This window comes from Echiichthys vipera (genome assembly GCF_963691815.1).
Source record: "Echiichthys vipera genome assembly, chromosome: 15".
NCBI lineage: Eukaryota > Metazoa > Chordata > Actinopteri > Perciformes > Trachinidae > Echiichthys > Echiichthys vipera.
Window position 1 is genome coordinate 20,811,987 of NC_139840.1, and position 23,125 is coordinate 20,835,111.

Sequence of the window (23,125 nt, forward strand, 5' to 3'; positions counted from 1 at the left end):
ATTAATACATTTATTAAATATAGCCAATGTTATCCAGTCTTGGAATACACTTCATTTTTATTCATGTCGTCATTTACATAGAAAAAAAAACCCCATTGTTGTCAAAAAAAGGTGAAGACTACATGGATCAACATTATTTGAGACAAACTTGTCTTAAATTTGTGAAAGTAAGCGGGAGTACAAAGTAAAACAGGTAAGCGTCAAGCTGAACAGCGACTGTACCAAACCATTCAGGTCCTTCAGGTCACACCCCTCCATGTCAACCCACTGCTCTGGAGCCACTTACAGAGGGAAGATGGGGAATATTTGTTGGAACCATAGATACAGTCTATGGTTGAAACTAAGCACTTTGAGTAAACAGAGGTTTTCAACCAAAGGCAAGCAGCATGCTCAATGTTTTTTTCTTCTACGCATGAAAGATGAGGTTCTTTGCAACAAACATTTGAGATTGTGCAAGTTCACACATAATGGGAAGTGCTGCCAAAAAGAGAGGGAAAAAGGAATGGCTACTTTTTTTAATTACATCCATCTCAGAGCAACACAGGCGAAAGATTTCTCAACAAAAGAAGCACAGCCTATGAGGAAGACTGGAACATACAGAGATGAACAGACAGTTATATATACTGTATAAAAAAAAAATGTACCAACTGCTCAAGGTAAGAAATCTATACAAACTTTACATTAAAAATCACGGACATTCTGTCTAGTAAAAACAAAGCGTTGAGCAAAGCACTGACTATGAAAATCCAAAAATACAGCGATCTTCTACATGATGAGTTATAATACAGGACATCACTGATGCCAGCTGCTTTACACAAACAAACCTGCAGAGGGACTAACCCACTGGTTTATTCATCAGACTCAAACAAAGTTGGATAGAGGCCAGAGCAGGTACAGAAGAGGAGTGACAATTGTTATTCTGCTGGGTTTCGACACCACTCCTTATTAATGAAGTTGAGGAACATACAATCAAAGTGCAACGAACGAGAGCCGGCGACAGCACCGGCCTTTACTCGTCTTGTGTTTGTCTACTTTGCCTCTTCTTTGACAACTTGAGCACACAAATCGTTTAAAACGGTTTTCATCAAATAATCAAATAGCAGTTTACCCATCATAGTTTTCTTTTGTTAAAAAATATAAATATCTCTCGTGTAAAAAAATATCACAGGTGATTCATTTTAGTACAAATAGAAAAAGGGAAATACTTGGCAAAAATTTTGTCAGTCTCCAAAAAAGGGAATAAAGACGATGAGTAGGAGAAGCTGTTTTGTAGGACAAGATGAAGCTGCGGTACTTTGGGATGAGCTCTGCAGGCAGTCAGTATATGGATGAGTTGGAGGGACTTGCTGCAGTTTGGTTGGCTGTGTTCTTCAAGGTGTGAATTTCAGTGACCTCTGACCACACCAAAGAGGGAGTCTTTGCTCTCAGGAGCGCTCACGGGCTAAGAGGGGCTCACATTTCCTTATCCGGTTCACCCCTGACTTCTGCCCATAACTGAGGGAAACGGGCACGATTTCCCCCAAAATTCAGCGTCTATTAGTCTACATCACTGAACTCAGTATCCTTCAGTTCTCCGGTGTTCTGGAAGGTTCCACCTCGCTTTGGCCCAAAGGCTCGGCCTCCGTCCTGCATCTCTTGGCCGGCCTTTCGTGTGCTGTCGCTGTGTCTCTGTGGTCCAGCGGAGGCTCCAGAGAACCGTTTAGGTCGTGACTGATAGCACTGGGTTGGCTGCAGCCGTTGGAGTTGTTATCTGAAATGGGGGGAGGAGCTTCCACTAACGGATGTGAGGGACCGTTGGACTGAATGGACTCAGGTTTGACTTGGTTTACTTGGGGCAACAGAGCGCCATCGGCTGGGTGGCTCGAATTGTGGCTTCCGATACCTGGCAATGAAAAATGAAAAAGTGAGTGGTTTGACACAATTCAATTATGGATCAACCAAATAAAACAAACAAACAAAATTAAATTACAATTGTTTTCATTGTGAGGCCATGTGTCCGCCAAAGTGTTTCTCTCTGATTTTTTTTTTTATGCTTTGCAATGGGAACGCCGCATATTTACGCTCTGCTACAAACACCGGCAGCATGACGTGGCGCCAAGCGCTGCCTGTTAATCACTGCACTCATCGCTGATACTTTTTACCCAACCATCAAATCACAGTGGAGGAAGAGTGGGATAAATATATCATATTCTGCATGTACAAGTGCTGAGCAACAACAGGAGAAAATAATGCTACTGGTCTCGGAGTATCCATGTATCACCTCACATAGACCTTAGACTCCCTATTAGCTCACCGTTCTGACTGCTGCCGTCTTCCCTCTCTGAGTGGCTGGCGCTGCTGCTGGAGGTGGTGGGAGGAGGCGACGCCGCCCTGCTGGACGTCGCACTCTCTGTCTCGTCCAATAATCTGTCCATGTAGTCTCTGATGACACACAGCAGCACACAAGCCGTTACGCACAACCTCCAATCTTGATATGGTTTAAAAATACAAGCCTATTGTGTGTAGTGTGGTCTGTCAGTTTGAACCAAACAGTGATTGCTGGTGGGTCCTAGTTTGGGTCTAGTACTGCACACTGGACTGTAGCGTTTTATGCCAGCTTGTTTGATAAATGTACACACTCCCATCAATTTGCTGTGTGTTGCTTGCTGTGGTTGTTGAGGTGGTATCACCACATCCATGAGGTGTTCCCAATACAGCAAAATGATCTATTAAGACAAGCTCATTTAATGAATTCACTCAGACAGCCCACGGACATGGGCAGATAACACGAAGACGATAACGTCTCGCGGTAACGAGGCGGACCCTCGCGGACATGCAGAAGTGGTTAATGTGAATTTGGCTTTAAATTTTTATAGTAGTTATTCTATCAGGAGTACATAGTAAAAACATGTCATCCTGCTGTCTGACTTTGTACATTTACAATTATTGGAGTTACAATACCTGTCCCAACTTGTGTTTGTTGTTTTCTAAAAAAAGAAACCCACCTTATTTTTCACTAATTCAAGATCTGCCTGGTTTTTTAATGTTTAATGTGTGTATACAAAAGGACCCACCAACAATGTAACTCATTGTTACAAAAAGAAAGTTTGAGGTTTGCATTGTGGTTTTGGATCACAAAACATTTATTGTATTATTTTAAACAAATCCCATATCCAAACATCAATGTCTTCCATTAATCATGTGCACACAATTGTATATAAGTATATATTTGTAACTTACGTGACACCAGGGTGAAGGTTGTATTTCCTTTTCCCAAGTCTGGTTTGCTGTGCAAAGAAATCATAACGCTCAGACTTCTTCCACATGTAATAAAAGGCCACACATTCTCCTACAGACCTAGTTCTCACCTGAAAGATTTAATTCAGCAGACATGAAATAACCATTATTACCATCATCTGAAGAGATAGATTCAGCACAATTTCAAATAAGAGACAAATCAAATTTTTGCTTTGGGACAATGGTCATATGATCTACAAACGCTTTAACACTGTAAACACCAAGGTTGTCATGATACCTGAAATTTAAACTTCCATCAGAATCAGAGATACTTTAATAATCCCAGGGGGAAATTATTTTCGTTGCAAACTCCAGCTATACAAACAATATATTTAACAACAACATTATACATATAACATATATAGTTTGAAAAACAGAATAACATAATCTCTGACAATACTAGTATAAAAAACATTAATTTTAAACACGTGGCATTAAAAAAGTATCAAAGTATTGATGCTTTTGACAACCGTAGTAAAAGTGAAGGAATTTGATTTGTCTCAAAATGCAACAAGGTTGATTCCAACCCTGAGCATCAAACAGGAAAGACATCAACATACATTTAAAATGAATGTCATGATTATCAAATGATAAATGTAAGATGATTGACAACATTCTACTCAGAAATGGTTCATTGATGTGGCTCTTAAACACTTCTCTTACCTTGTTGGCCTGTATTAAATGAAAGTCTTTTCCATAAGCTTTTAGTCCTTGTTCAAAATTTCTACATTCCTCTTCAGTCCAGACAGATAGCTCCTCTGTTACACAGAGAATATGCGTTTATCTTAATGATCCAGTACAGAACACTGTATTACACCAAACATGTTGCAGCAGAGAAAACTCAAAGCTAACTTACCTCTGGCTGCTTTTACATTAAACCTAAGTCTTCTTAAAGCTTCCTCTGTGTCAAAGTCACATTTCACTAGTTCATACAATGCCTACAGGGAAACAAATGATCAAACCAGTTAGATTTACCAAGTAAAAAAAATATATACACGTTATACAGTGTGATCACAACTCTTTTGAGTTAAATGATAATGCTGGCATTAACTGATATTTTTCTTATTGTCAACAAACCCATGAAAAGACCAACAACGTGTTAGTCCGTCTCTCAACTATTTCTTACTTTCTCATCCTGTCTGTAGCACTCAGCACCAAGCCCGTTCCTTTCTTCTCAAGATATAAATCTTTTAAAGTTTCACCACAAATATATAGTTTCATTTTTAAAAAGTTCTAGTTTAAACTAGAACAGCTTGGCACGGTAGTCTTTAGCCAACATCACTCAAACATGAGTAAAGAAAAAGGTGTATTTCAGCCATGGATTGATATACATTTGGTGGCTCGACCATCTAACTGAGTCTACCAGAGAAACATGGAGAGGTCTTCAGGGGCGTGATTCAGTTGAGCAAGTTTTATTTGTTTTTTTTTCACGTCAGCCAGTATTGTCCACGTGTCATGCTGTCCAGAGACAAAGACGTGTTATGTGACTATCAGAGGGAGCAGGAACAGCTGGTGTGAGCCATGTGAGTTAAATGTTTCAAACAAACTAATTCAGCAAAGCCACCTCTAAGGTCTATTGCACAGAGAAATAAGATATAACAGGTTTGACTACACCGATAACTGTAAAATCAATCTACTGTTACAGTTTTAGTCTTTTCATGGGATTTGTTCACAGTCAGAAAAAAAGCGACTTTGGCCAGCCTTATCCTCCAGAACAAGCTGCAGATATTTTGCAGTCACCTGTTCATTGTCTTTGATATGGGATCCCTCTGGGATTGCATCCACTCCCCTCTCCTCTCCAGTCCGCATCGACGCCTCTGTCAAGAACTCCACCACTTTACCTTCAGGAAGACACTCGGGGTTCCACAACAATTGGTCATCGTTTTCATAAACTACAGGACAAATTCATAGAAAACAAGGCAACGGGATGTCAACCTTTTGTCTACTGTAGCATCTTCAGTTCGTTTGGACTCACTGTTACGGCTTAGAATATGCAGATGTTGACAACAAGCATCCACCTTACCTTTTTCATTGTCTTTATATTTACACAGGCCGACAGGAGTTTCTGCCTGATACATTGAACCCACCATGATTTCCTGTTGGAATTAAACACACAGTTTATGATCAGTTTAGAGTGGGTGGCAATTACATCATAATTTATTACAAATATGAAACCTGCCTTTGCACCATGAAACAGGGAGTAATATATGCATAATTTCGCAGCACATATTTCATTGGACTATTGAACAAATTAATATATTCTTCCACTGCAACTATTTGTTTTTTTCCCTTTAGAAAGGTTTCAGTATAGTGTTTCTGCAGTGTATTTTTGAAGCCATAAATCCATCCAAATGAGACATAAATAGGAGGCAGCTTGGATACAAACTCATCTGATCAAAGCTGTTTTTTTTCTGGAAAATGTTTTTGACAGCGTACTGTAACTCAAGCTGTAAGCTGGGAGTACACGTGTCCAACACAGATAAATAAAGTTCTTACACACCTTTTTCCAGTCTTCAGATGGAACATAGTCCTCATCTTCATCCGACTCCTCCTCGACATCATTATTACCTGAGGCACAATGTGAAATCTGTTTAACCAAATCACATGCGACCATAAACATTTAGTTTCAACAAGCGGAGAATCGATGAGTTAAGATAGCACATACTTTCAAAGTACTTAAGCTTCTGGGAGCGAATAAGTTCTGCTGTGCCAAGGGACCTGACTGAGCGTGTGCGAACCTCAGAGGCTGCCTGGGCCTCATCCCCCGGTCCCGACGAGAGCTTAACACCCTCACCCTAAAAACACAAAAATTCACAAAAAGTTGCAGTCACAATAAAATAGATTAAGTTAATGAAAACCATATCATTGTCTAGACAAACACAGACATACCTCATTTCTTTTTAACTCGCCGGTGCTTCTACTGCTTTCATCATTGTCTAGGTCCTCTTCCTCTTCCTCATCATCCTCTTCTTCCTCTGGTTCTTCCTCTTCCTCCTCTTCATCGTCATCTGCTGGTGAACCGCCCCCATAACCATACATGCTCAGCAGCTCATGGATGGGCATCTCTCCCTCCTGTCGAAAGAAAAGCAACATCGTTTTTTACACTGTAAAATTAACTAAACTTCAGGAAGCAGAGTCGCAGTTTAATACACCTCTCTGCGCTGCCCTTATCGCAGGTGCCCAGGAAGCAGAGTGGCAGTCTTGCACACCTCTCTGCGCTCCCTGTGGAGCATTTTCCAGCTCAGTTTAGTATACAAACACTGTCTGCCCCACGATCATTTAAATTAAACAGATCAAAAATGAACAGAAGAGGAGCTATAAAGAAAAACTTAATACAAATCAACGCAAAATCTGCGACTATGCAACAATATCAGAAAATAAAATGTGGACTTTTAAACATCAGATCTCTGTCATCTAAAGCTGTATTAGTAAACGATCTGATATCAGACAACCATATTGATTTACTGTCTGACCGAAACCTGGCTGCGTCCCGAAGAATATGTTAGCCTAAATGAATCCACTCCTCCCAGTCATATCAATACTCATATTCCTCGAGGCAGTGGTCGAGGAGGAGGCGTTGCAGCTATTTATGACTCAGGCCTATTAATAAACCCTAAACCTAAACTAAATTATAACTAATTTGAAAGTCTTGTTCTTAGTCTTTCACATTCAACCTGGAAAACTGTGCAGCCAATTATACTTGTTATAGTGTACCGTGCTCCTGGTCTGTACTCTGAATTTCTGTCTGAATTCTCAGAGTTTCTGTCAAATTTAGTCCTTAAATCTGACAAAGTAATCATTGTAGGTGATTTTAATATTCATGTGGACAGTAATAATATTCTCAGTATCGCGTTTATCTCTCTATTAGATTCGATTGGTTTTAGTCAGAGTGTACATAAACCTACTCACTGTTTTAATCACACCCTCGACCTTGTTTTGGTTTATGGTGTGGAAATTAATGACTTAATAGTCTTTCCACAGAATCCTATTTTATCAGACCATTATTTAATAACTTTTGAATTCATATTACAGGACTACTCACCTCTGGGTAAAAGTGTCTACACTAGATGTTTATCTGATAGTGCTATAACTCAATTTAAGGAAGCGATTCCATCTGCATTTACTTTAATGCCTTATCCTAATATTCAAGACTCCTGCACTAACGTTAGTTTCTCTGAAATTGATCACATTGTTGACAGTGTTACAGGCTCTCTAAGAACAACACTCGACTCTGTTGCTCCTTTAAAAAAGAAGATGATAAAACAGAGGAAGTTAGCTCCGTGGTATAACTCACAAACCCGTGAATTAAAACAAATATCGCGAAAGTTGGAAAGTAAATGGCGCACCACTGAACTGGAGGAATCTCACTTAGTTTGGCAAGAAAGTCTTAAAACCTATAGGAAGGCCCTCTGTAATGCCAGAGCAGCACATTACTCATCTTTAATAGAGGAGAATCAGAACAATCCTAGATTTCTTTTCAGCACTGTAGCCAGGCTGACAGAGAGCCACAGCTCTATTGAGCCATGTATTCCTATAACCCTCAGTAGTAACGACTTCATGACCTTCTTTAATGACAAAATTATAACTATTCGAGACAAAATCAACTCGCTTGGCACCAATTTTTCATCAAACCCAGGAACCTTACAAACTGTACAACCTGATATATTCTTGGACTGCTTTTCTACAGTCGACCTTAACAAATTAACCTCTACTATTTCAGCATCAAAACCTTCTACTTGTCTCCTAGACTCTATTCCAACTAGGTTACTTAAAGAAGTGTTACCTTTAATTAGCACTCCTGTATTAGATATGATTAACATGTCTTTATCAGCAGGTTATGTACCACAGTCTTTTAAAGTAGCTGTAATTAAACCTCTTCTTAAAAAGCCCAGTCTTGATCCTGAGGTACTAGCCAACTATAGACCTATATCTAACCTTCCTTTTCTCTCTAAGATCCTCGAGAAATTAGTCACCAATCAGTTGTGTGAGTTTTTACATAATAATGAGATATTTGAGGACTTCCAGTCAGGATTTAGAGCAAACCATAGCACTGAGACAGCACTGGTGAAAATTACTAACGACCTTCTAATAGCTTCAGACAAAGGACTTGTCTCTGTACTTGTTTTACTAGATCTTAGTGCTGCCTTCGACACTATTGACCATCACATCCTGCTACAGAGACTGGAGCATTTAATTGGCATTAAAGGAACCGCACTGAGCTGGTTTAAGTCATATTTATCAGATAGATCTCAGTTTGTACATGTTAATGACAAATCCTCCATTCCCACTAAAGTAAGTCACGGAGTCCCACAGGGTTCTGTCCTTGGACCGATTCTATTCTCCTTATATATGCTTCCCTTAGGAAATATTATAAGGAAGCACTCCATAAATTTTCATTGTTATGCTGATGATACACAATTATATTTGTCGATCAAACCGGAATAAACCCATCAGTTAGATAAACTTCAAATGTGCATTAAGGAAATAAAAAGCTGGATGACCTGCAATTTTCTGATGTTAAACTCAGACAAAACTACTATTGTACTTGGCCCCAAAGGCCTCCGAAACTCAATAGCTAAAGACATTGTTACTCTGGATGATGTTGTGTTGTCCTCCAGCACCACAGTACGAAATCTGGGTGTTATTTTTGATCAGGATATGTCCTTCGATTCTCACATAAAACTAACAACAAGGACTGCATATTTTCACCTGCGTAATATTGCAAAAATTAGGAACATTGTGTCTCAGAAAGATGCAGAGAAACTTGTCCATGCATTTGTTACTTCTAGGCTGGACTATTGCAATTCCTTATTATCAGGCTGCTCCAATAAGTCTGTTAAGAGTCTCCAGTTGGTCCAAAATGCTGCAGCTCGTGTACTAACTAAAACAAATCGAAGAGAACATATTTCTCCTGTATTAGCTTCTCTGCACTGGCTACCTGTAAAATCCAGAATAGAATTTAAAATCCTTCTCCTTACGTACAAAGCTCTTATTGGTCAGGCTCCGTCGTATCTTAAAGAGCTAATAGTACCGCATCACCCAACTAGATCTCTGCGCTCGGAGAATGCAGGGCTACTCGTCGTTCCTAGAGTCTCCAAAAGTAGAAGTGGAGGCAGAGCCTTCAGCTACCAAGCTCCTCTTCTGTGGAACAAACTCCCAAATGTTATTCGGGAGGCAGACACTGTCCCCTTATTTAAAAGTAAACTTAAAACTTTCCTTTTTGATAAAGCTTACAGCTAGGGCTTACGATAAGACTTTATTCTGCTTAATTATGCTGCTATAGGCCTAGTCTGCCGGGGGATAATACTTTTCCTGATACTCTGAGCTTCTCTCCTCTCTGTCTGTATCATTCATGTCTCATCAATGCATGTTACTAATTCAGCTTCTTCCACGGAGCTGTTTGTGCTTTGTCGTCTCGCAGGTCTCTGCTGATCGTGGTGGTGCCTGCTGCCGTGGTCCTACATGACGCTTCCTGCTGCTATTATCACTGTTACTCATATATACTATCACTAGTTTAATAAACTATAAAATTTGTAGCTGTATCGTAGCTGCTATTGCCACTACTCATCATTGATCATGTTCACCATGTGCCACCATAATTATTATCATTGTCATATTCTGTCACCTTAGCTGTGCTTGTTTCTACTACCGTATTTTCGCGACTATAAGGCGCATATAAACGTCTTTTTTTTTTCTCAAAATGTGCGGCGCACCCAATAGTGCGGTGCGCCCTTTGTGTTACTGCGGACGTTGTTGAGAACCGAGAGAACGTTCAAGGGGGATAGTGGGCGTGGCTTGTGTATAAAAGAACAGGTATGTGCTTAATGCAAAACATTGTTGTCTTAACAACCCTGAGAAAGGCAAAGAGACACGCATATGAAGCACAGTTTAAACTGAAGGCTATCAGCTACGCAGAGGAACATGGAAATCGAGCAGCCGCGAGAGAACTCAAGATTAATGAATCGATGGTTCGCAAGTGGAGGAAGATGGAAAACGAACTCCGACAGGTGAAGAAGACGCTGCTGAGTTTCCGCGGACATAAGGCCAGGTGGCCCGAGTTGGAGGAAAGACTGGAGCGGTGGATCATTGAGCAAAGAACGAGTGGGGCGAGCGTTTCGACGGTCACTATTCGACTAAAAGCAGTAACGCTAGCGGAAGAAATGAAAATTGAACATTTTCAAGGAGGTCCGTCGTGGTGCTTTCGTTTTATGAAACGGTGCCATTTTTCCATCCGGACCAGGACTACAGTAGCGCAGCAGCGTCCGGCGGATTATAATGAAAAGCTGGCGAGCTTCCACTCCTTCTGCGGCAAACACATCGCCGACAAAAGCATCCAGCCAAGCCACATCACCAACATGGACGAGGTGCCGCTCACTTTCGACATCCCGGTGAGTCACACGGTGGAGAAGAAGGGGACAAGAACGGTAGCGATACGCACAACGGGGTATGAAAAAGCTTCCTTTACTGTTGTGCTTGGCTGCCACGCAAATGGACAGAAACTGCCGCCTATGGTGATTTTTAAGAGGAAGACTTTGCCTAAAGAGACTTTTCCAGCTGGAGTCATTATTAAGGCAAATGAAAAGGGCTGGATGGATGAGGAGATGATGAAAGCGTGGCTGAGGGAGGTGTATGTAAGGAGACCAGGTGGCTTTTTCCGCGCATCACCATCGCTGTTAATCTGTGACTCCATGCGTGCCCATCTCACAGCTGATGTGAAAAACACTGTGAAACAAATGAACGCTGTGCTTACTGTTATTCCGGGAGGTCTGACAAAAGAACTTCAACCGCTCGACATCGGCGTGAACCGGCCGTTTAAAGTAAGGCTGCGAGCGGCGTGGGAGCGATGGATGACCGACGGAGACCACAGTTTCACCAAAAGTGGAAGGCAGCGCCGGGCAAGTTACGCCACAGTTTGCGGATGGATTGTAGATGCTTGGGCTAACGTGTCTGCTGGCACTGTTGTTCGAGCTTTCGCAAAAGCCGGCATCATTTCCGAGGAGCCGCACGGCACGGAAAGTGACTCTGACAGCGAAGAAGGGGAAACTGGCATGTCTGATTTAGCGCAGCTGTTTAATTCAGAAACAGAGGATGATGACTTTGATGGCTTTGATTAAATACTTTGTAATAAATACATGTAATAAATACATGAAATACATACTCAGTTTTGCTCCCGCTCTATTTTTAAATACGCAGTAGAGGTATTTAAACGTAGTAGAGAATATGTACCGGTATATAAAACCTGCGCCCTATAATCCGGTGCGCCGTATGTGTGTGTTAAATACAGAAATGGCACACATAACTGAGACTGCGCCCTTTAGTACGGTGCGCCGTATGGTCGTGAAAATACGGTATTTTGTTGTATTAACTGTCTTAACATATACGTTATATTCACATTACTATAAATATTATTATAGTTACTGCTTTGCTTGCATCTCTGGAAGTGTGTCTGTCTCTCTCTGTCCATCTGTGTGTCTTTTCTCTCTTTCTCTCTCCTTTTCTTCCTCCCCAACCGGTCAAGACAGATGGCCGTCCTCTACAGAGCTGGGTCTGTCTGACGTTCCTGCCTGTTATAGGGAAGGTTTTCGTTGCCACTGTACTCTACAGAGGAATTGTTGGGTCTATGTAAATCATAAATAAGTCATTGAGTGTGGTCTTTACCTACTCTGTAAAGTGTCCTGAGATAACTTTTGTTATGATTCGACACTATAAATAAAATTGAATTGAATTGAATTGGATTGGGACCTGCCATTATTCTCAAACTGATTGAAGAGACTATTTAAATGTTGAGCAACACAGCATTTTTTAACACACACTCACCCGTGCAAGATCTTCTATTTCGTTGGCGTTGGTCTCATCTGATGCCTCCAACAACTCTTCTTCCTCCAGGGTGCGTTCATCATCAAAGTCATGGACAAGCATGTCTGCTGATGGGTCGAAATCATGGTCATCGGAACGTGCTGAACCTCCTAGAAAAGGGACCCCAATAATTAAATCAATATTGTTAAAATGACTGAAAATATTACTGAATTAAACATTTACTTGTGGAAATCCAATAAAGGTCAAACCATTTTTTTTTAACTCTGATGGTAAATATAATCTTATCGTCCAACCCTAGCCTTAATAAATGTGTTGCTTATACATAGAGCTGGATGATATTTCCATACGATCATTTATCAATTTACATTTATCTTATCAATGTTATCGTATCCTGATGCAGTTTTGTCATTTAAATTGATAATAACAAGCACATGCTAACTTAATTCAAAAACCTTGTTTGAAATATTTTGCACTAAAGTTCTTAAAAAAATGAGAAAACACTCTACTAACACTCAATACTCTATTTTTCCCCCGTATTAAACTCACACAGAAGTAAACAACAATAGCCCTTACGATGTGGTTATTACGTATAAACTATTTACTTATTGAATTACCAGAGAATACGTTATATATATCGATATCGAGATATAAATGAACCTACACCGGGATAGAAGATTTTGGTCATATCGTCTAGTCCTAAATATATATTTGCACAGGTTTGACTTGAAGCTACAAAATAAGTATTTTGTGTTTTTTAAAATAATCATGACTGAAAATGTTTTCCTGTTCTTTACAAAGATTACTGGTGTAAACAAATCAGAAAACCCATACTAACAATAAACTATTATTATTTATCATTGCTGGTGTTGTTACAACATAACATAATAACATTAAAATGATTTGATATTATACAGGATGGCCGCACGACATAGAGCCGGGTCTGTTCGACGTCCCTGCCTGTTAAAAGGAAGGTTTTCATTGCCACTGTGTGCACATGTTTTCTGGATAAATACGGTATATTATTATTATTATTATAATCATTATTATAGATAGATAGTGCGACTTGCTGCTGCTCTTAGAGGAATTGTTGTGTCTGTAAATTATAAGTCATAGAGTGTGGTCTAGACCTTCTCTATATGTAAAGTGAAAGGTTTGTGCACCTTTTCCAAGGTCAAATTCGAGCACCTTTCAAGCACTTTCAAGGTCAATTTTCAAGCTTTTCCAGCACCTTACAGCCGTGGTAAATTCCATATTTCTATAAATACACTCATATTGAAACTGATTATTTCACTTTTATAAAAATCACGTTAAAAGAGATGGTATTATTCTATAAACATCTGAAACTATGTTTCATAATACCAGAAGGATAAGAAATTTAATTTGTTGTGAAAGAAATGAGGATACAACTTCAAGCATTTTCAAGTACTTTCAAACCTTCAAAAGACAACACTAATATTCAAGCATTTCAAGCACCCGTATGAACCTTAAAAGTGTTTTGTTTGGATTTGTCACTATAAATAAAATTGTACTGAAGTCTCAGAACATCAGTCAATTTGGGAATAATGGCAGGATCTAAGCCTGTGTTTTGGATTTTGATGGAAGTGTTTCACTTAAGACAAGAAATCGTCCCTTTAATCATCAAATTGAATACGCATTATTATTAAATGTGAGTTTGAACAGCAGCTTGAAACACATACCATGCACCCAAAAAACAACAACAACAGAATAGCTCCAACTTTACATACCTGGGCTCGAATTCCCGACGGAGGACTGTAATAAGGAAAACATAGATTAAGTTAGAGAGCCGCTTGAGTCAAATATGTCATTATTAGATGCATAATTAAAAGCGTTTGGCCGCTGACATGACAAGTTACTCCGGTGGAGGGGAGAGGAGGGGAGGAGGGGGTAAAAAAAAAAAAGCGCGCTCGACCCTGTTGTTGCCCTAAAAGCTCCCTGCAGTTCAATAAAGAAAAGAAACAAATACTGTCGCCACTTCCTGTTGAGAAAATGGATGTAAGAGTACCACAGCTACGGTGTGTGTTTACCGCCAGATCCAACCACAGTTAGCTACGGCAGGCGAGAGTTTTACTAGGTCGATTTAACTTATTACACACAAATACAAACACAAATCTAACCTTGTTATCCAGCTAACGCGTCCGAGCTATCGACTGCCTGCGAGTAATGCTCGGAAAACAACACATTCAACAGCTCTGATAATGAAACTACCGCTACTTGTGTGATTAAAACCGTTCTAACGGATAGTTCTGGGTTCTTTCTAACGTCGCTAACGCCGCAGCTAACGTTAGCTTAAATCCGAAGTTTACTAAACATGCCCGTGTACAACACATTTCTATCACCTAGCAACGCGAACACCTTGTTCTTAATTTCGCGTTTTAAAGCTACAACGCGACAACGACGTACATGTTCGGCTGAAGTAACTATCCTGCAGTACAAAAAAATGTTTTTTCCCCGAATATTTTATTTCACTTTCTTACCTCCGCCATGTTTGCAATCCTGCAGGTCACGTCAGGGGTTAGCCGGAAGTTCCCGGATGTGGAGCCCCGCCCACCTGCAGTATCAAGAGGACATGATGCTTTCAATGCATGGATGATGCAGTGACATGATGTGTTATGTAATATTATATTCATTAAATAAAAAAACACAAACGTCCCAAATACATATAAGTCTACACGGTTTTGATTTTATTTATTTAGCACATGTTAAAAAAAACAAAAACAAGATTACATTTAAGAGATTAAAAACAGAGAAAACCCTCAAGGAGCTCCCTACAATTATTCAATAATATTTAACATTATTCAACATTTTATATATATATATATATATATATATATATATATATATATATATATATATATATATATATATATATATATATATATATTTTATATATATATTTAAATTTTATTGCTTTTTCACAATCATGACACAATGACAATACAAGACATAAACAAAGCCAACAGACAAAATACAAAACAAAGACCAGGGGAGGGAAGGTTAGCTGCAGTTAAATACACATTAAGTACACATTAAGGTTCTCATGTAGTCCAAGGGGCCTTGCAGGGCACTAGGCCTCTCCAATGGATTGAGAGTCAAGGCAGCCTGTTCCATAGCAAGGATGTCCATAAAGTCATTTCGCCAGAGTTCTACACTGAAGCAGTTGTTTTTGCGTTCCTTCCCATTAAGGAGGATAGTCCTCTTTGCCACCAAGCATGCAAGTGCAAAAATATTCTGTGAATTTCTGGACTGTATCCCATCAATATCCACTCCAAATAGACACAGAATTGGACAGAGTGCAATCTCATAGTATAGAGTATAGATGTTACATCATTGACAATATTTTGCCAGAATTATTTAACAGCAGGACAATTCCATAGCATATGCATTAGTGTTCCCACTGAACCACAACCATGCCAGCACATATTTGACACCAAGCATTATTCAACAATATTAAAAGGTTGAATATGTAGAATCTTCATTAAAAGCTTGATTATTTAAATAATATACCCACGGATCGTTTTGAGGGGTATAGAATGAAAGTATTGCTTTTCCGTCTGAATTAATACTTGACAATGACTATATTTATTGTCTTAATATTATTTATTTTATTATTCCTATTTTTTTATTATTATTAATATTTTTTTTTCCTGTTTTCTATACCAACAACTGTGCTGTCCCTTGCTGAAGGGGTCTGTGGGAGGGTTGGCTGAAGGACAAAGCAGTCCCAAGTCGAGGTAGAAAGGTGTGAAAAACTGAGACTACCCTGTGTTTTGTATCCTTACTCTGTCCTGCTGCAGTTTCTTTAATAACATAAAAAAGACAAAACAGTTTGACAATGACTTTCTGTTTACCTTGTACCAGCCATTAAGCGGCCGACATTGCGGGTTGCCAGGGTTGTCTGTTGTTGGGTGCAGCTACTGTAGGCTGGCACTGGTGAAATGGAGTTTGCCAATCCTGCAGCTGCTTATTTGTCCCAGCAGCTGAGTGAGCGGAGACGGGCAAAAAACAGAGCCAATATATGCCAAGCATTCACTCCATGGACTGAGATAAAGGAGTCCAAAGGCATTAAAACACACGCCCAAATGGCTACGTTTCTCCATGATCAGTAAGCTTACTTTCATGTTTACTTAGCTGTAACGGCAAACTGTAACTGTCAGTCAAACTCCTCTGCCATACTTGTTTTTATGGTGCGATTTTCCGGAGGGAATGGGTTCAAACAGGCTCAAACAGACTCCGGTCTCCTGGAGGCTACTGGGCTGGGTCTGACCAACCTGGCAACCCGAGTAGTGGAATTATTTTTTGTTGTTGCAACTACGATCTTGAGTCACTAGATGGCGGTGTTTTGCTCATTATACATATTCAACCTTTAACAGGAAGGGGAAAAAAAGATATATAATAAAATACAAAATAGAAAACATTTAGTCTATAATAAAGAACAGAAGAAGTGGACAATAAAATAAAGCGGGTAAATAAAATAAGATAAGAAAGGGGAAGTGGAAATTTCCCTATTACAGCAGCAAAGTGGATAACAAACAAAGAAGAAGCATCAATAAGAAACAATAAATTGTAGAAAAATATGAACAATATAGACACAGGGAAATATAACATATAAGAATAACAGGAACAATGAATGCTAATTAAATTTACACCAAGGTACAGAGGAAAATATTAGTATTGCACATTGGGGTTGAAATTGTGATTCAAGAAAAGAAAAAGAACTGTAATCAAAACAAGACAAAATAAAATATGGCTATTGATACTTTAAAATGTTTCTTTTAATGATAAAGGTTAAAAAGGTGGTCATTTTTCATTGCATCTAAATCAATTCAATGTATTGATATTCTCTAAATTGAGAAATAACAATAGTAGTGAGGTAGACCTTTGCCTGCATGTGAAATGTTTTGGACTTTTTATTTTGTTTTCAGTTGCCCAAATGCAGTATAAATGGAAATACCATGGATATTGACCAATCTTATTAGACACTGATATTTACGATATATAAAAAAAAGTTAGAAAAAAAGAAAAGAAATATCAGAAATATATAAATAAAATAAGTCACGTTCATGACAATAATTCCCATTCACTTAAGACCCTACAGAAAAGGTTCTGTTGTATCTAATGTATCTGTACCGTCACGTGTCCGGGCTGTAATGTTGATTACATCGGTAAAACTGAATGCCGCTTTATTTCGAGAAGAGGACCCGACAATGGACTTGACAATTATCTCATTAATATTAATTACACCTGTGGATTTCCTGCAATGACAAAATAACAGGGCTGAATATTAAACATGTATGATAGGTATTGTTGTGGGAAAATTAGTCAATGAGGGTCAATCAAGAAAGATGAAGAAACATTAAGATCGGCTTTCTCCATGTTAGTTTATTCCAAATCATTTCCTTGCAAGGAAAGCCCTCTTCCAAACGTCTGTATAAACGGCTCCCGTCTCGAAGAGTGCCCCCAAGGACAGGGTCTGTAGAGTTTTAAAAAACAGATTACAGAGCACAAGGCCAAGTATCAGAGTCATAATTATACATTTTACAGGGTAAAGGGAAGCACCTTCACAAGATATACAGGACTGTACATCGCATGCAAAGATAAAGAAAACTTCTGCATCATGAGGAGATAAAGAATATTTCTGTCCCGTGTTTTAAACCCCAAAACATGTTAAGTGTAATTCCTGTCAGAGTATTATACTATGCCTAAAAATTCGGCTGGTAGTGACTATTTCAAGGTTAGCTCTCTTCCATGACACAGTTAAATTTGACAACAAGTGTACCGGTTAATGCAACTGTCTCTTCTTGGAATCACTGATTTATGCTCATGATTGTGTGCACACACTCCACTATGTTGCTATGTAGAGAGCCATCATCTCAGTTTGTTGCAGGATGGATATCTCAAGCGATCCATTAGGCAATACTTTGCTAAATCCACGGCAATAAAACCCCTGCAGTTCGGACATAAAAGAGCCATTCTTCCTCTTTAACATTTACGAAAATGTAGTTAATCAGTGATGATCACAATGGCCTAGATTCCCACACATATCCCGAAATGACCAGATTAACATCCGCTGTTAAAAGCTGATGATGGTTACCAAAGATAATACACAGCTATGAGCAGAAGAAGACCTGGAAAAGTGTGTGACATCACTAGAGACTGTGCATAAAAGGGTGGATCAGGTTTCCTGAGAATAAACAACATGAGATCCCTACTCTTGCTTGTGATGCTGCTGTGCATGTTGTGTGTAGCACAGCTTCAGACACGGGATAACACGAACACACTGAGGCTGTGTGGCCGGGCGTTTGTGCGAGCGGTGGTGTACACCTGCGGAGGTTCCAGGTGGAGAAGACTGATGGGAGAAGAGGAGACTTTGCAAGGCGGTGAGTACACAGTCACTTGAGTTTGTCTTTGTAGCTCTGGGGTTCATTTTGCAACTGTAAAATGAATTACCGATCTCTTGGCAGGTGTCAGGGAGCCAAAACTGAAGACGACAGATATGCCAGCGAGGGGCCGTCATTGGCGGGACCAAAACGAGGCACTAATAACAGCATGCTGTCAACTAGGATGTCAAAGAAGTGACCTCTACATGCTCTGCTAGAGGGGAACGTCCCAAGGGGGGCAATCATTAATATGTCATTCATTAGTTTAAAATATAATCTTCAAAACATTGTGAAGATGTGATTTCATTTTTCATGCAACCAAAAAATAAAAAATCACCATGAATTTTGCTTAAAGATTCTTGTTTTTCTCTTTTTTTACATGGCAAAATATACAACAGAGATAGAAACTGTGAGAAATCAATTGAAGTCTTGTGTTTGATAGTTTGTTTTCGTTTTTTTATCAGTCTCTTCAGTGTTTTCATGATTCACTCGAAGTAAACAGCGTAGACAGTTGCCACACCATACAGAGAGCTGTTCTTGAAGGAGTAGGAGGCAAAGGTGTCATTAGATGCGTCCCACAGACAGCGGCTGCTGATCTGCATGCTCTGACCAGTGAGCTGGCCGATGTGAACCAGGACAACGATCTTATATCGGGGAATCATGAGGTCCTTCACGCGGGCTCTTATCACCTGGGAGATCACAGAGAATGACACTGAAATTCAAAAAGTTTTCAAAAAGGTGCTGAATGGAGGAGCTTTTCAGTTTTATTCACCTCACATATTGTTTTTGTCATTTTTTGAGACCACTCTGCTTCATATTTCTCCTCTTGGAGGTAACTGGTAAGGACGTCCTTCAGTATGTCTGTGACCGCGGGAACAGGGAGGCGTTTGTAAGGTCCTGTGGTACCAAACCCAAAGACAACAATATCATGGCAAATAAGTTTTGACTTCTTATCAGAGATGGGAATCGTGGCTCAACAAGTCATCTCCATGCCATGTATTTGTCCTGCTCTATCACTGAACCAGGTGGATTTACTAACTGGTTCATCTCCCTGACTGTCAGCTTGTTCAGTGACTGAGCAGAACAAATACATGGAGATGACTTGTTGGAGCCACAATTCCCATCTCTGCTTCGTATGCAATTGCTTTGGTTAGTCAAAAATATTGGGATGCACTGATTTGAACGTGGAAAGCAAATCACATCAGTCAGAAAGCTATGACTATGGTTCAGCTGCCATTCCTCAAGAAACAGAAGCATGTACTAAGCTACAGGTGAATATGATCTCACCCGTCTGGTAGGTGTTCTCCATTGTTATGGCCATCCGAGTGTTGTCATCATGGTGTGCTAGTTCATCTATGTACGACACAGTACTTATGGAGCTGAAAGACATGATCAGATTGAAGAAAGTAACAGGAAAAGTGCCATGCTGCGTACATACTGTGGCTGGCTGACCTCCAAACATACACATGTATTAGGAATGCTTTCTGAATATCAGTCATAAGAACATATACCAACCAGTGCCACCTTGGATTAGTGCATTTAATTCAATTCTATTGTATTTATAGTGTCAAATCACAACAAAAGTTATCTCAAGACACTTTACATATAGAGTAGGTCAAGACCTCACTCTTTGACTTATTTTTGATTTACAGACACCCAACAATTCCTCCATGAGCAGCAGCAAGTCACAATATCTACAATAATAATAATATTTATATACAGTATTTATCCAGCAATCTTGTCCACATGGTGGTATCGAAAGCCTTCCTTTTAACAGGTAGGAACTTTGAACAGACCCTGCCGGACAGTCCCAAGGGTGCAAGCAATCACATAATTAACATTAACTGTAATATAATATATTAGTGATAGACCACTACATCTCCCGGACGATTTTATTGGCCTATATTTGTGTTTTTTAGGTGTATTGGTAGCAGCTGTTGCGGGCTGCTGCGTTCGCTGATAATTTTTTCCCGGCATTATTTACAGACAGGCGTCCACAAGCAGCATGTTGCTGGAGACGCCTTTTTTAGGTGCAATAAATGTTCCTTTTTCTAAAAATGAAGACTCATAACATTTGTTACCATTATTGTGTCATTTTTATGATGTAAATTGAGGGAGCAAAAGTAGTAACAGCGATATCGGCACAAGAAAGTCGGCAGGCTAAGGCTGATGAGAAAAAAAAAGCAGTATCGCCATCGGCCCTAGAAAACCCATATCGGTCAACCCCTAGTATTTATAGTTATGCAAATATGATATGAAGTTATGGCAGTTAATATGCCATACCATGTACTAGGAATGCTCTTATCATTGATCATGCTTGCCCTAATTATTATCATTTTCATATTCTATCACCTTAGCTGTGCTTGTTCCTACTGTTCTGCTGTATTAACTGCCATAACATATGAGTCATATTCACATTACTATAGATATTATTATAGTTACTGTTACTCTTTGGTTGCTCGCATCTCTGGAAGTGTGTCTGTCTCTGTCTTTGTGTCTGTCTTTGTCTTTTCTCTCTCTCTCTCTCCTTTTCTTCCTCCCCAACCGGTGCAGACAGATGTCCGTCCTCCACAGAGCTGGGTCTGTCTGACGTTCCTGCCTGTTATAGGGAAGGTTTTCGTTGCCACCGTACTCTACGGGGGAATTGTCGGGTCTCTGTAAATCATAAATAAGTCATAGAGTGTGGTCTTTACCTACTCTGTAAAGTGTCCCGAGATAAGTTTTGTTATGATTTGGCACTATAAATAAAATTGAATTGAATTGAATATCAGTCATAATAAGACATGCCAGTGAGGCAGCTTGGATGAATAAAGACAAGGTGAAGGGTGGAGATGTGCCCATATGAGTTAGACAGTGTGCTCACTCTTTAGTCCTGCCTGTCGTGTCTTTGCCTCGGACTCCATGGCTCCCCTCTGACGGCAGCTTCCCTGTCCTCTTCTCTCTTCTCTGGGACTTGTCTTTCAGCAGCTCAGACATGACGGCAGCTTCCCCTTCCTTTCACTTGTCTTTACGGGTCGACAGCCTGAAATATATGAACATTCAACGGCTCAATTAACGTTCATATCGAACGGTAAACAGTGAACGTTAGATACATATATAGCTGCTAAACCTGTGATTATCGCGGCTAACTGTGCACAATAGAGTATAGTTCTACAGGTGATGTCGTGTCAAATTGGGTAAAACGGAAATAGTACTAGAACTACCCAACTATTGAGGAATTTAACAAGTTATTTTGGTTATTTTTTACCGATTTCAGGAGCTCTTGAACCCGTTTGAACGGAGCACAACGAAATTATTTAGCAACAGTAGAGCTGGGCGTTGTCATGGCAACCAGGAACTTTCAGTCAGTGGGAAGGGCTTCCGGTTCCCCCCGTTAAACTGCTGTTTGTTTGTTTGTTTGTTTGTTTGTTTTATAAATACATTATTACAATAACTATATTGCCCTACAAAGCCCAAGGGCAGTAACTACGAAAAGAAATAAGCAGAAAACAAAGGTTTTATAGTTTGTTTATTGTCCCAACAAATGAATATTTGGCACATTGATGATGGATTATGGTTTAGGCCACTGGTCCTCAAACTGTGGTACTTGTACATACTTAAACTTTTTGGATCCTTGAAATGTAATTTAAAATAAGTTCAGCATCTCCCCCAATTTATCAAAAATGTACCACCCCTTTGCAACCCTAGCTGTGATAGGTTACCTACAGTGTCATTTTAAGAATGCAAGGTAACTGGAAGGTAGGAAATCAATGACATCTCTTGGTATGTTTGATCAAATAGTTCAGTCATGTAATCAGAGCCGAATTACGAGCTAAACTGTGAGTGATAGAAAGTACTTAGAATGGTGATTGGTTTGAAAGGGGTCATCCCTATGTTCCCTGGTCGCATAAGCCTCTGCCTTTGCGGATTTTACTCAGTACTTTATCACGGTTAGGGTCAGGGTGAGGGGGTAGTGTTAGGGTCTACATAGGACTATTTGCTGGGGAAAGCCGGCACTGATTGTGGAAAAATTACAGTAGGTGAATAGTGTCGGCCTACGCTGCTGAATTCTAACACTGGTCTTAGTGGAGGGACCTGAGAGAGCCTGATATTTTCTGAAGTGGTACATGTGCAAAGTTTGAGAACCACTGGTTTAGGCTAATAGTTTGCCATTTAATAATTGAAATCCAAATCAACCACTATCACACTTTCAGGCCCCAAATTGTACATTTTCATGTTATTTGTGATTTCATAGTTGCTGCATGTAGGCTTTTTTAGGGCAGTATCCTGGTGTTAAGTTGTGACGTAACGCCCTTTCAAAATATGATTTCTGGGTCCAAGCTGGTCCAAGCCTCGTATTCCTACAACGCTGCAATGCCGTGTTCTTCCCTGTTGTTTGAACTGATCTGAGTTTTTTAAAAAAAACAGCATTATTGTCATTGTCCTATTATCTTATATCTTTCTTATGGGTGAAAACGATGTCTAACTGCCGATCGAGGTGATCATAATTGTTCGCATGTTCGCCTGTTGTGTCTGTTTTGTATCAACGGAGCGTTTGGACCCGGACATTGTATTTTGAAAGGGTGTTACGTCAGACTTAACAGCCAGGTACTGATACATTATCCATACCTCCATCTGCTGATTAATATATGTGG

General features: G+C 39.7%; 2 protein-coding genes across 3 annotated transcripts; both read right to left on the minus strand.

The window, feature by feature from the left end:
- Positions 1-42: 42 nt before the first annotated feature.
- On the minus strand, positions 43-14,594 carry mier1b (mesoderm induction early response 1b, transcriptional regulator). 2 transcript variants are annotated; one of them, XM_083928453.1, is made up of 13 exons: positions 14,589-14,594; positions 13,839-13,863; positions 12,094-12,242; positions 6,166-6,348; positions 5,942-6,071; positions 5,777-5,844; positions 5,300-5,372; positions 5,017-5,168; positions 4,133-4,214; positions 3,940-4,034; positions 3,220-3,266; positions 2,294-2,421; positions 43-1,882 (listed from the first exon to the last, which is right to left on the minus strand). In XM_083928453.1, the coding sequence occupies exons 3-13, from the start codon at positions 12,193-12,195 to the stop codon at positions 1,566-1,568; spliced, it is 1,377 nt and encodes a 458-aa protein (XP_083784579.1). In that variant the 5' UTR covers positions 12,196-12,242; positions 13,839-13,863; positions 14,589-14,594; the 3' UTR covers positions 43-1,565. The 2 variants fall into 2 exon arrangements, with proteins under 2 accessions (XP_083784579.1, XP_083784578.1); XM_083928452.1 differs by having other exon boundaries at positions 3,220-3,347.
- Positions 14,595-18,976: 4,382 nt separating this feature from the next.
- Positions 18,977-21,467, minus strand: dynlt5 (dynein light chain Tctex-type family member 5; the record flags this gene model as incomplete). Its single annotated transcript, XM_083927921.1, has 4 exons — positions 18,977-19,180; positions 19,264-19,388; positions 19,779-19,870; positions 21,355-21,467. The coding sequence occupies 4 exons, from the start codon at positions 21,465-21,467 to the stop codon at positions 18,977-18,979; spliced, it is 534 nt and encodes a 177-aa protein (XP_083784047.1).
- Between the last annotated feature and the right edge of the window lie 1,658 nt (positions 21,468-23,125).

What these genes read in the sequence shown, in the direction of transcription:
- mier1b (XM_083928452.1), bottom strand. Translation starts at nt 12,195, where the DNA reads ATGCTTGTCCATGACTTTGATGATGAACGCACCCTGGAGGAAGAAGAG. An exon ending in GCGAGTTAAAAAGAAATGAG is followed by an intron (nt 6,072 to 6,165) that starts GTATGTCTGTGT and finishes TTGTGTTTTTAG; the next exon opens with GGTGAGGGTGTTAAGCTCTC. An exon ending in AACCTTCACCCTGGTGTCAC is followed by an intron (nt 2,422 to 3,219) that starts GTAAGTTACAAA and finishes GTGTGTCATCAG; the next exon opens with AGACTACATGGACAGATTAT.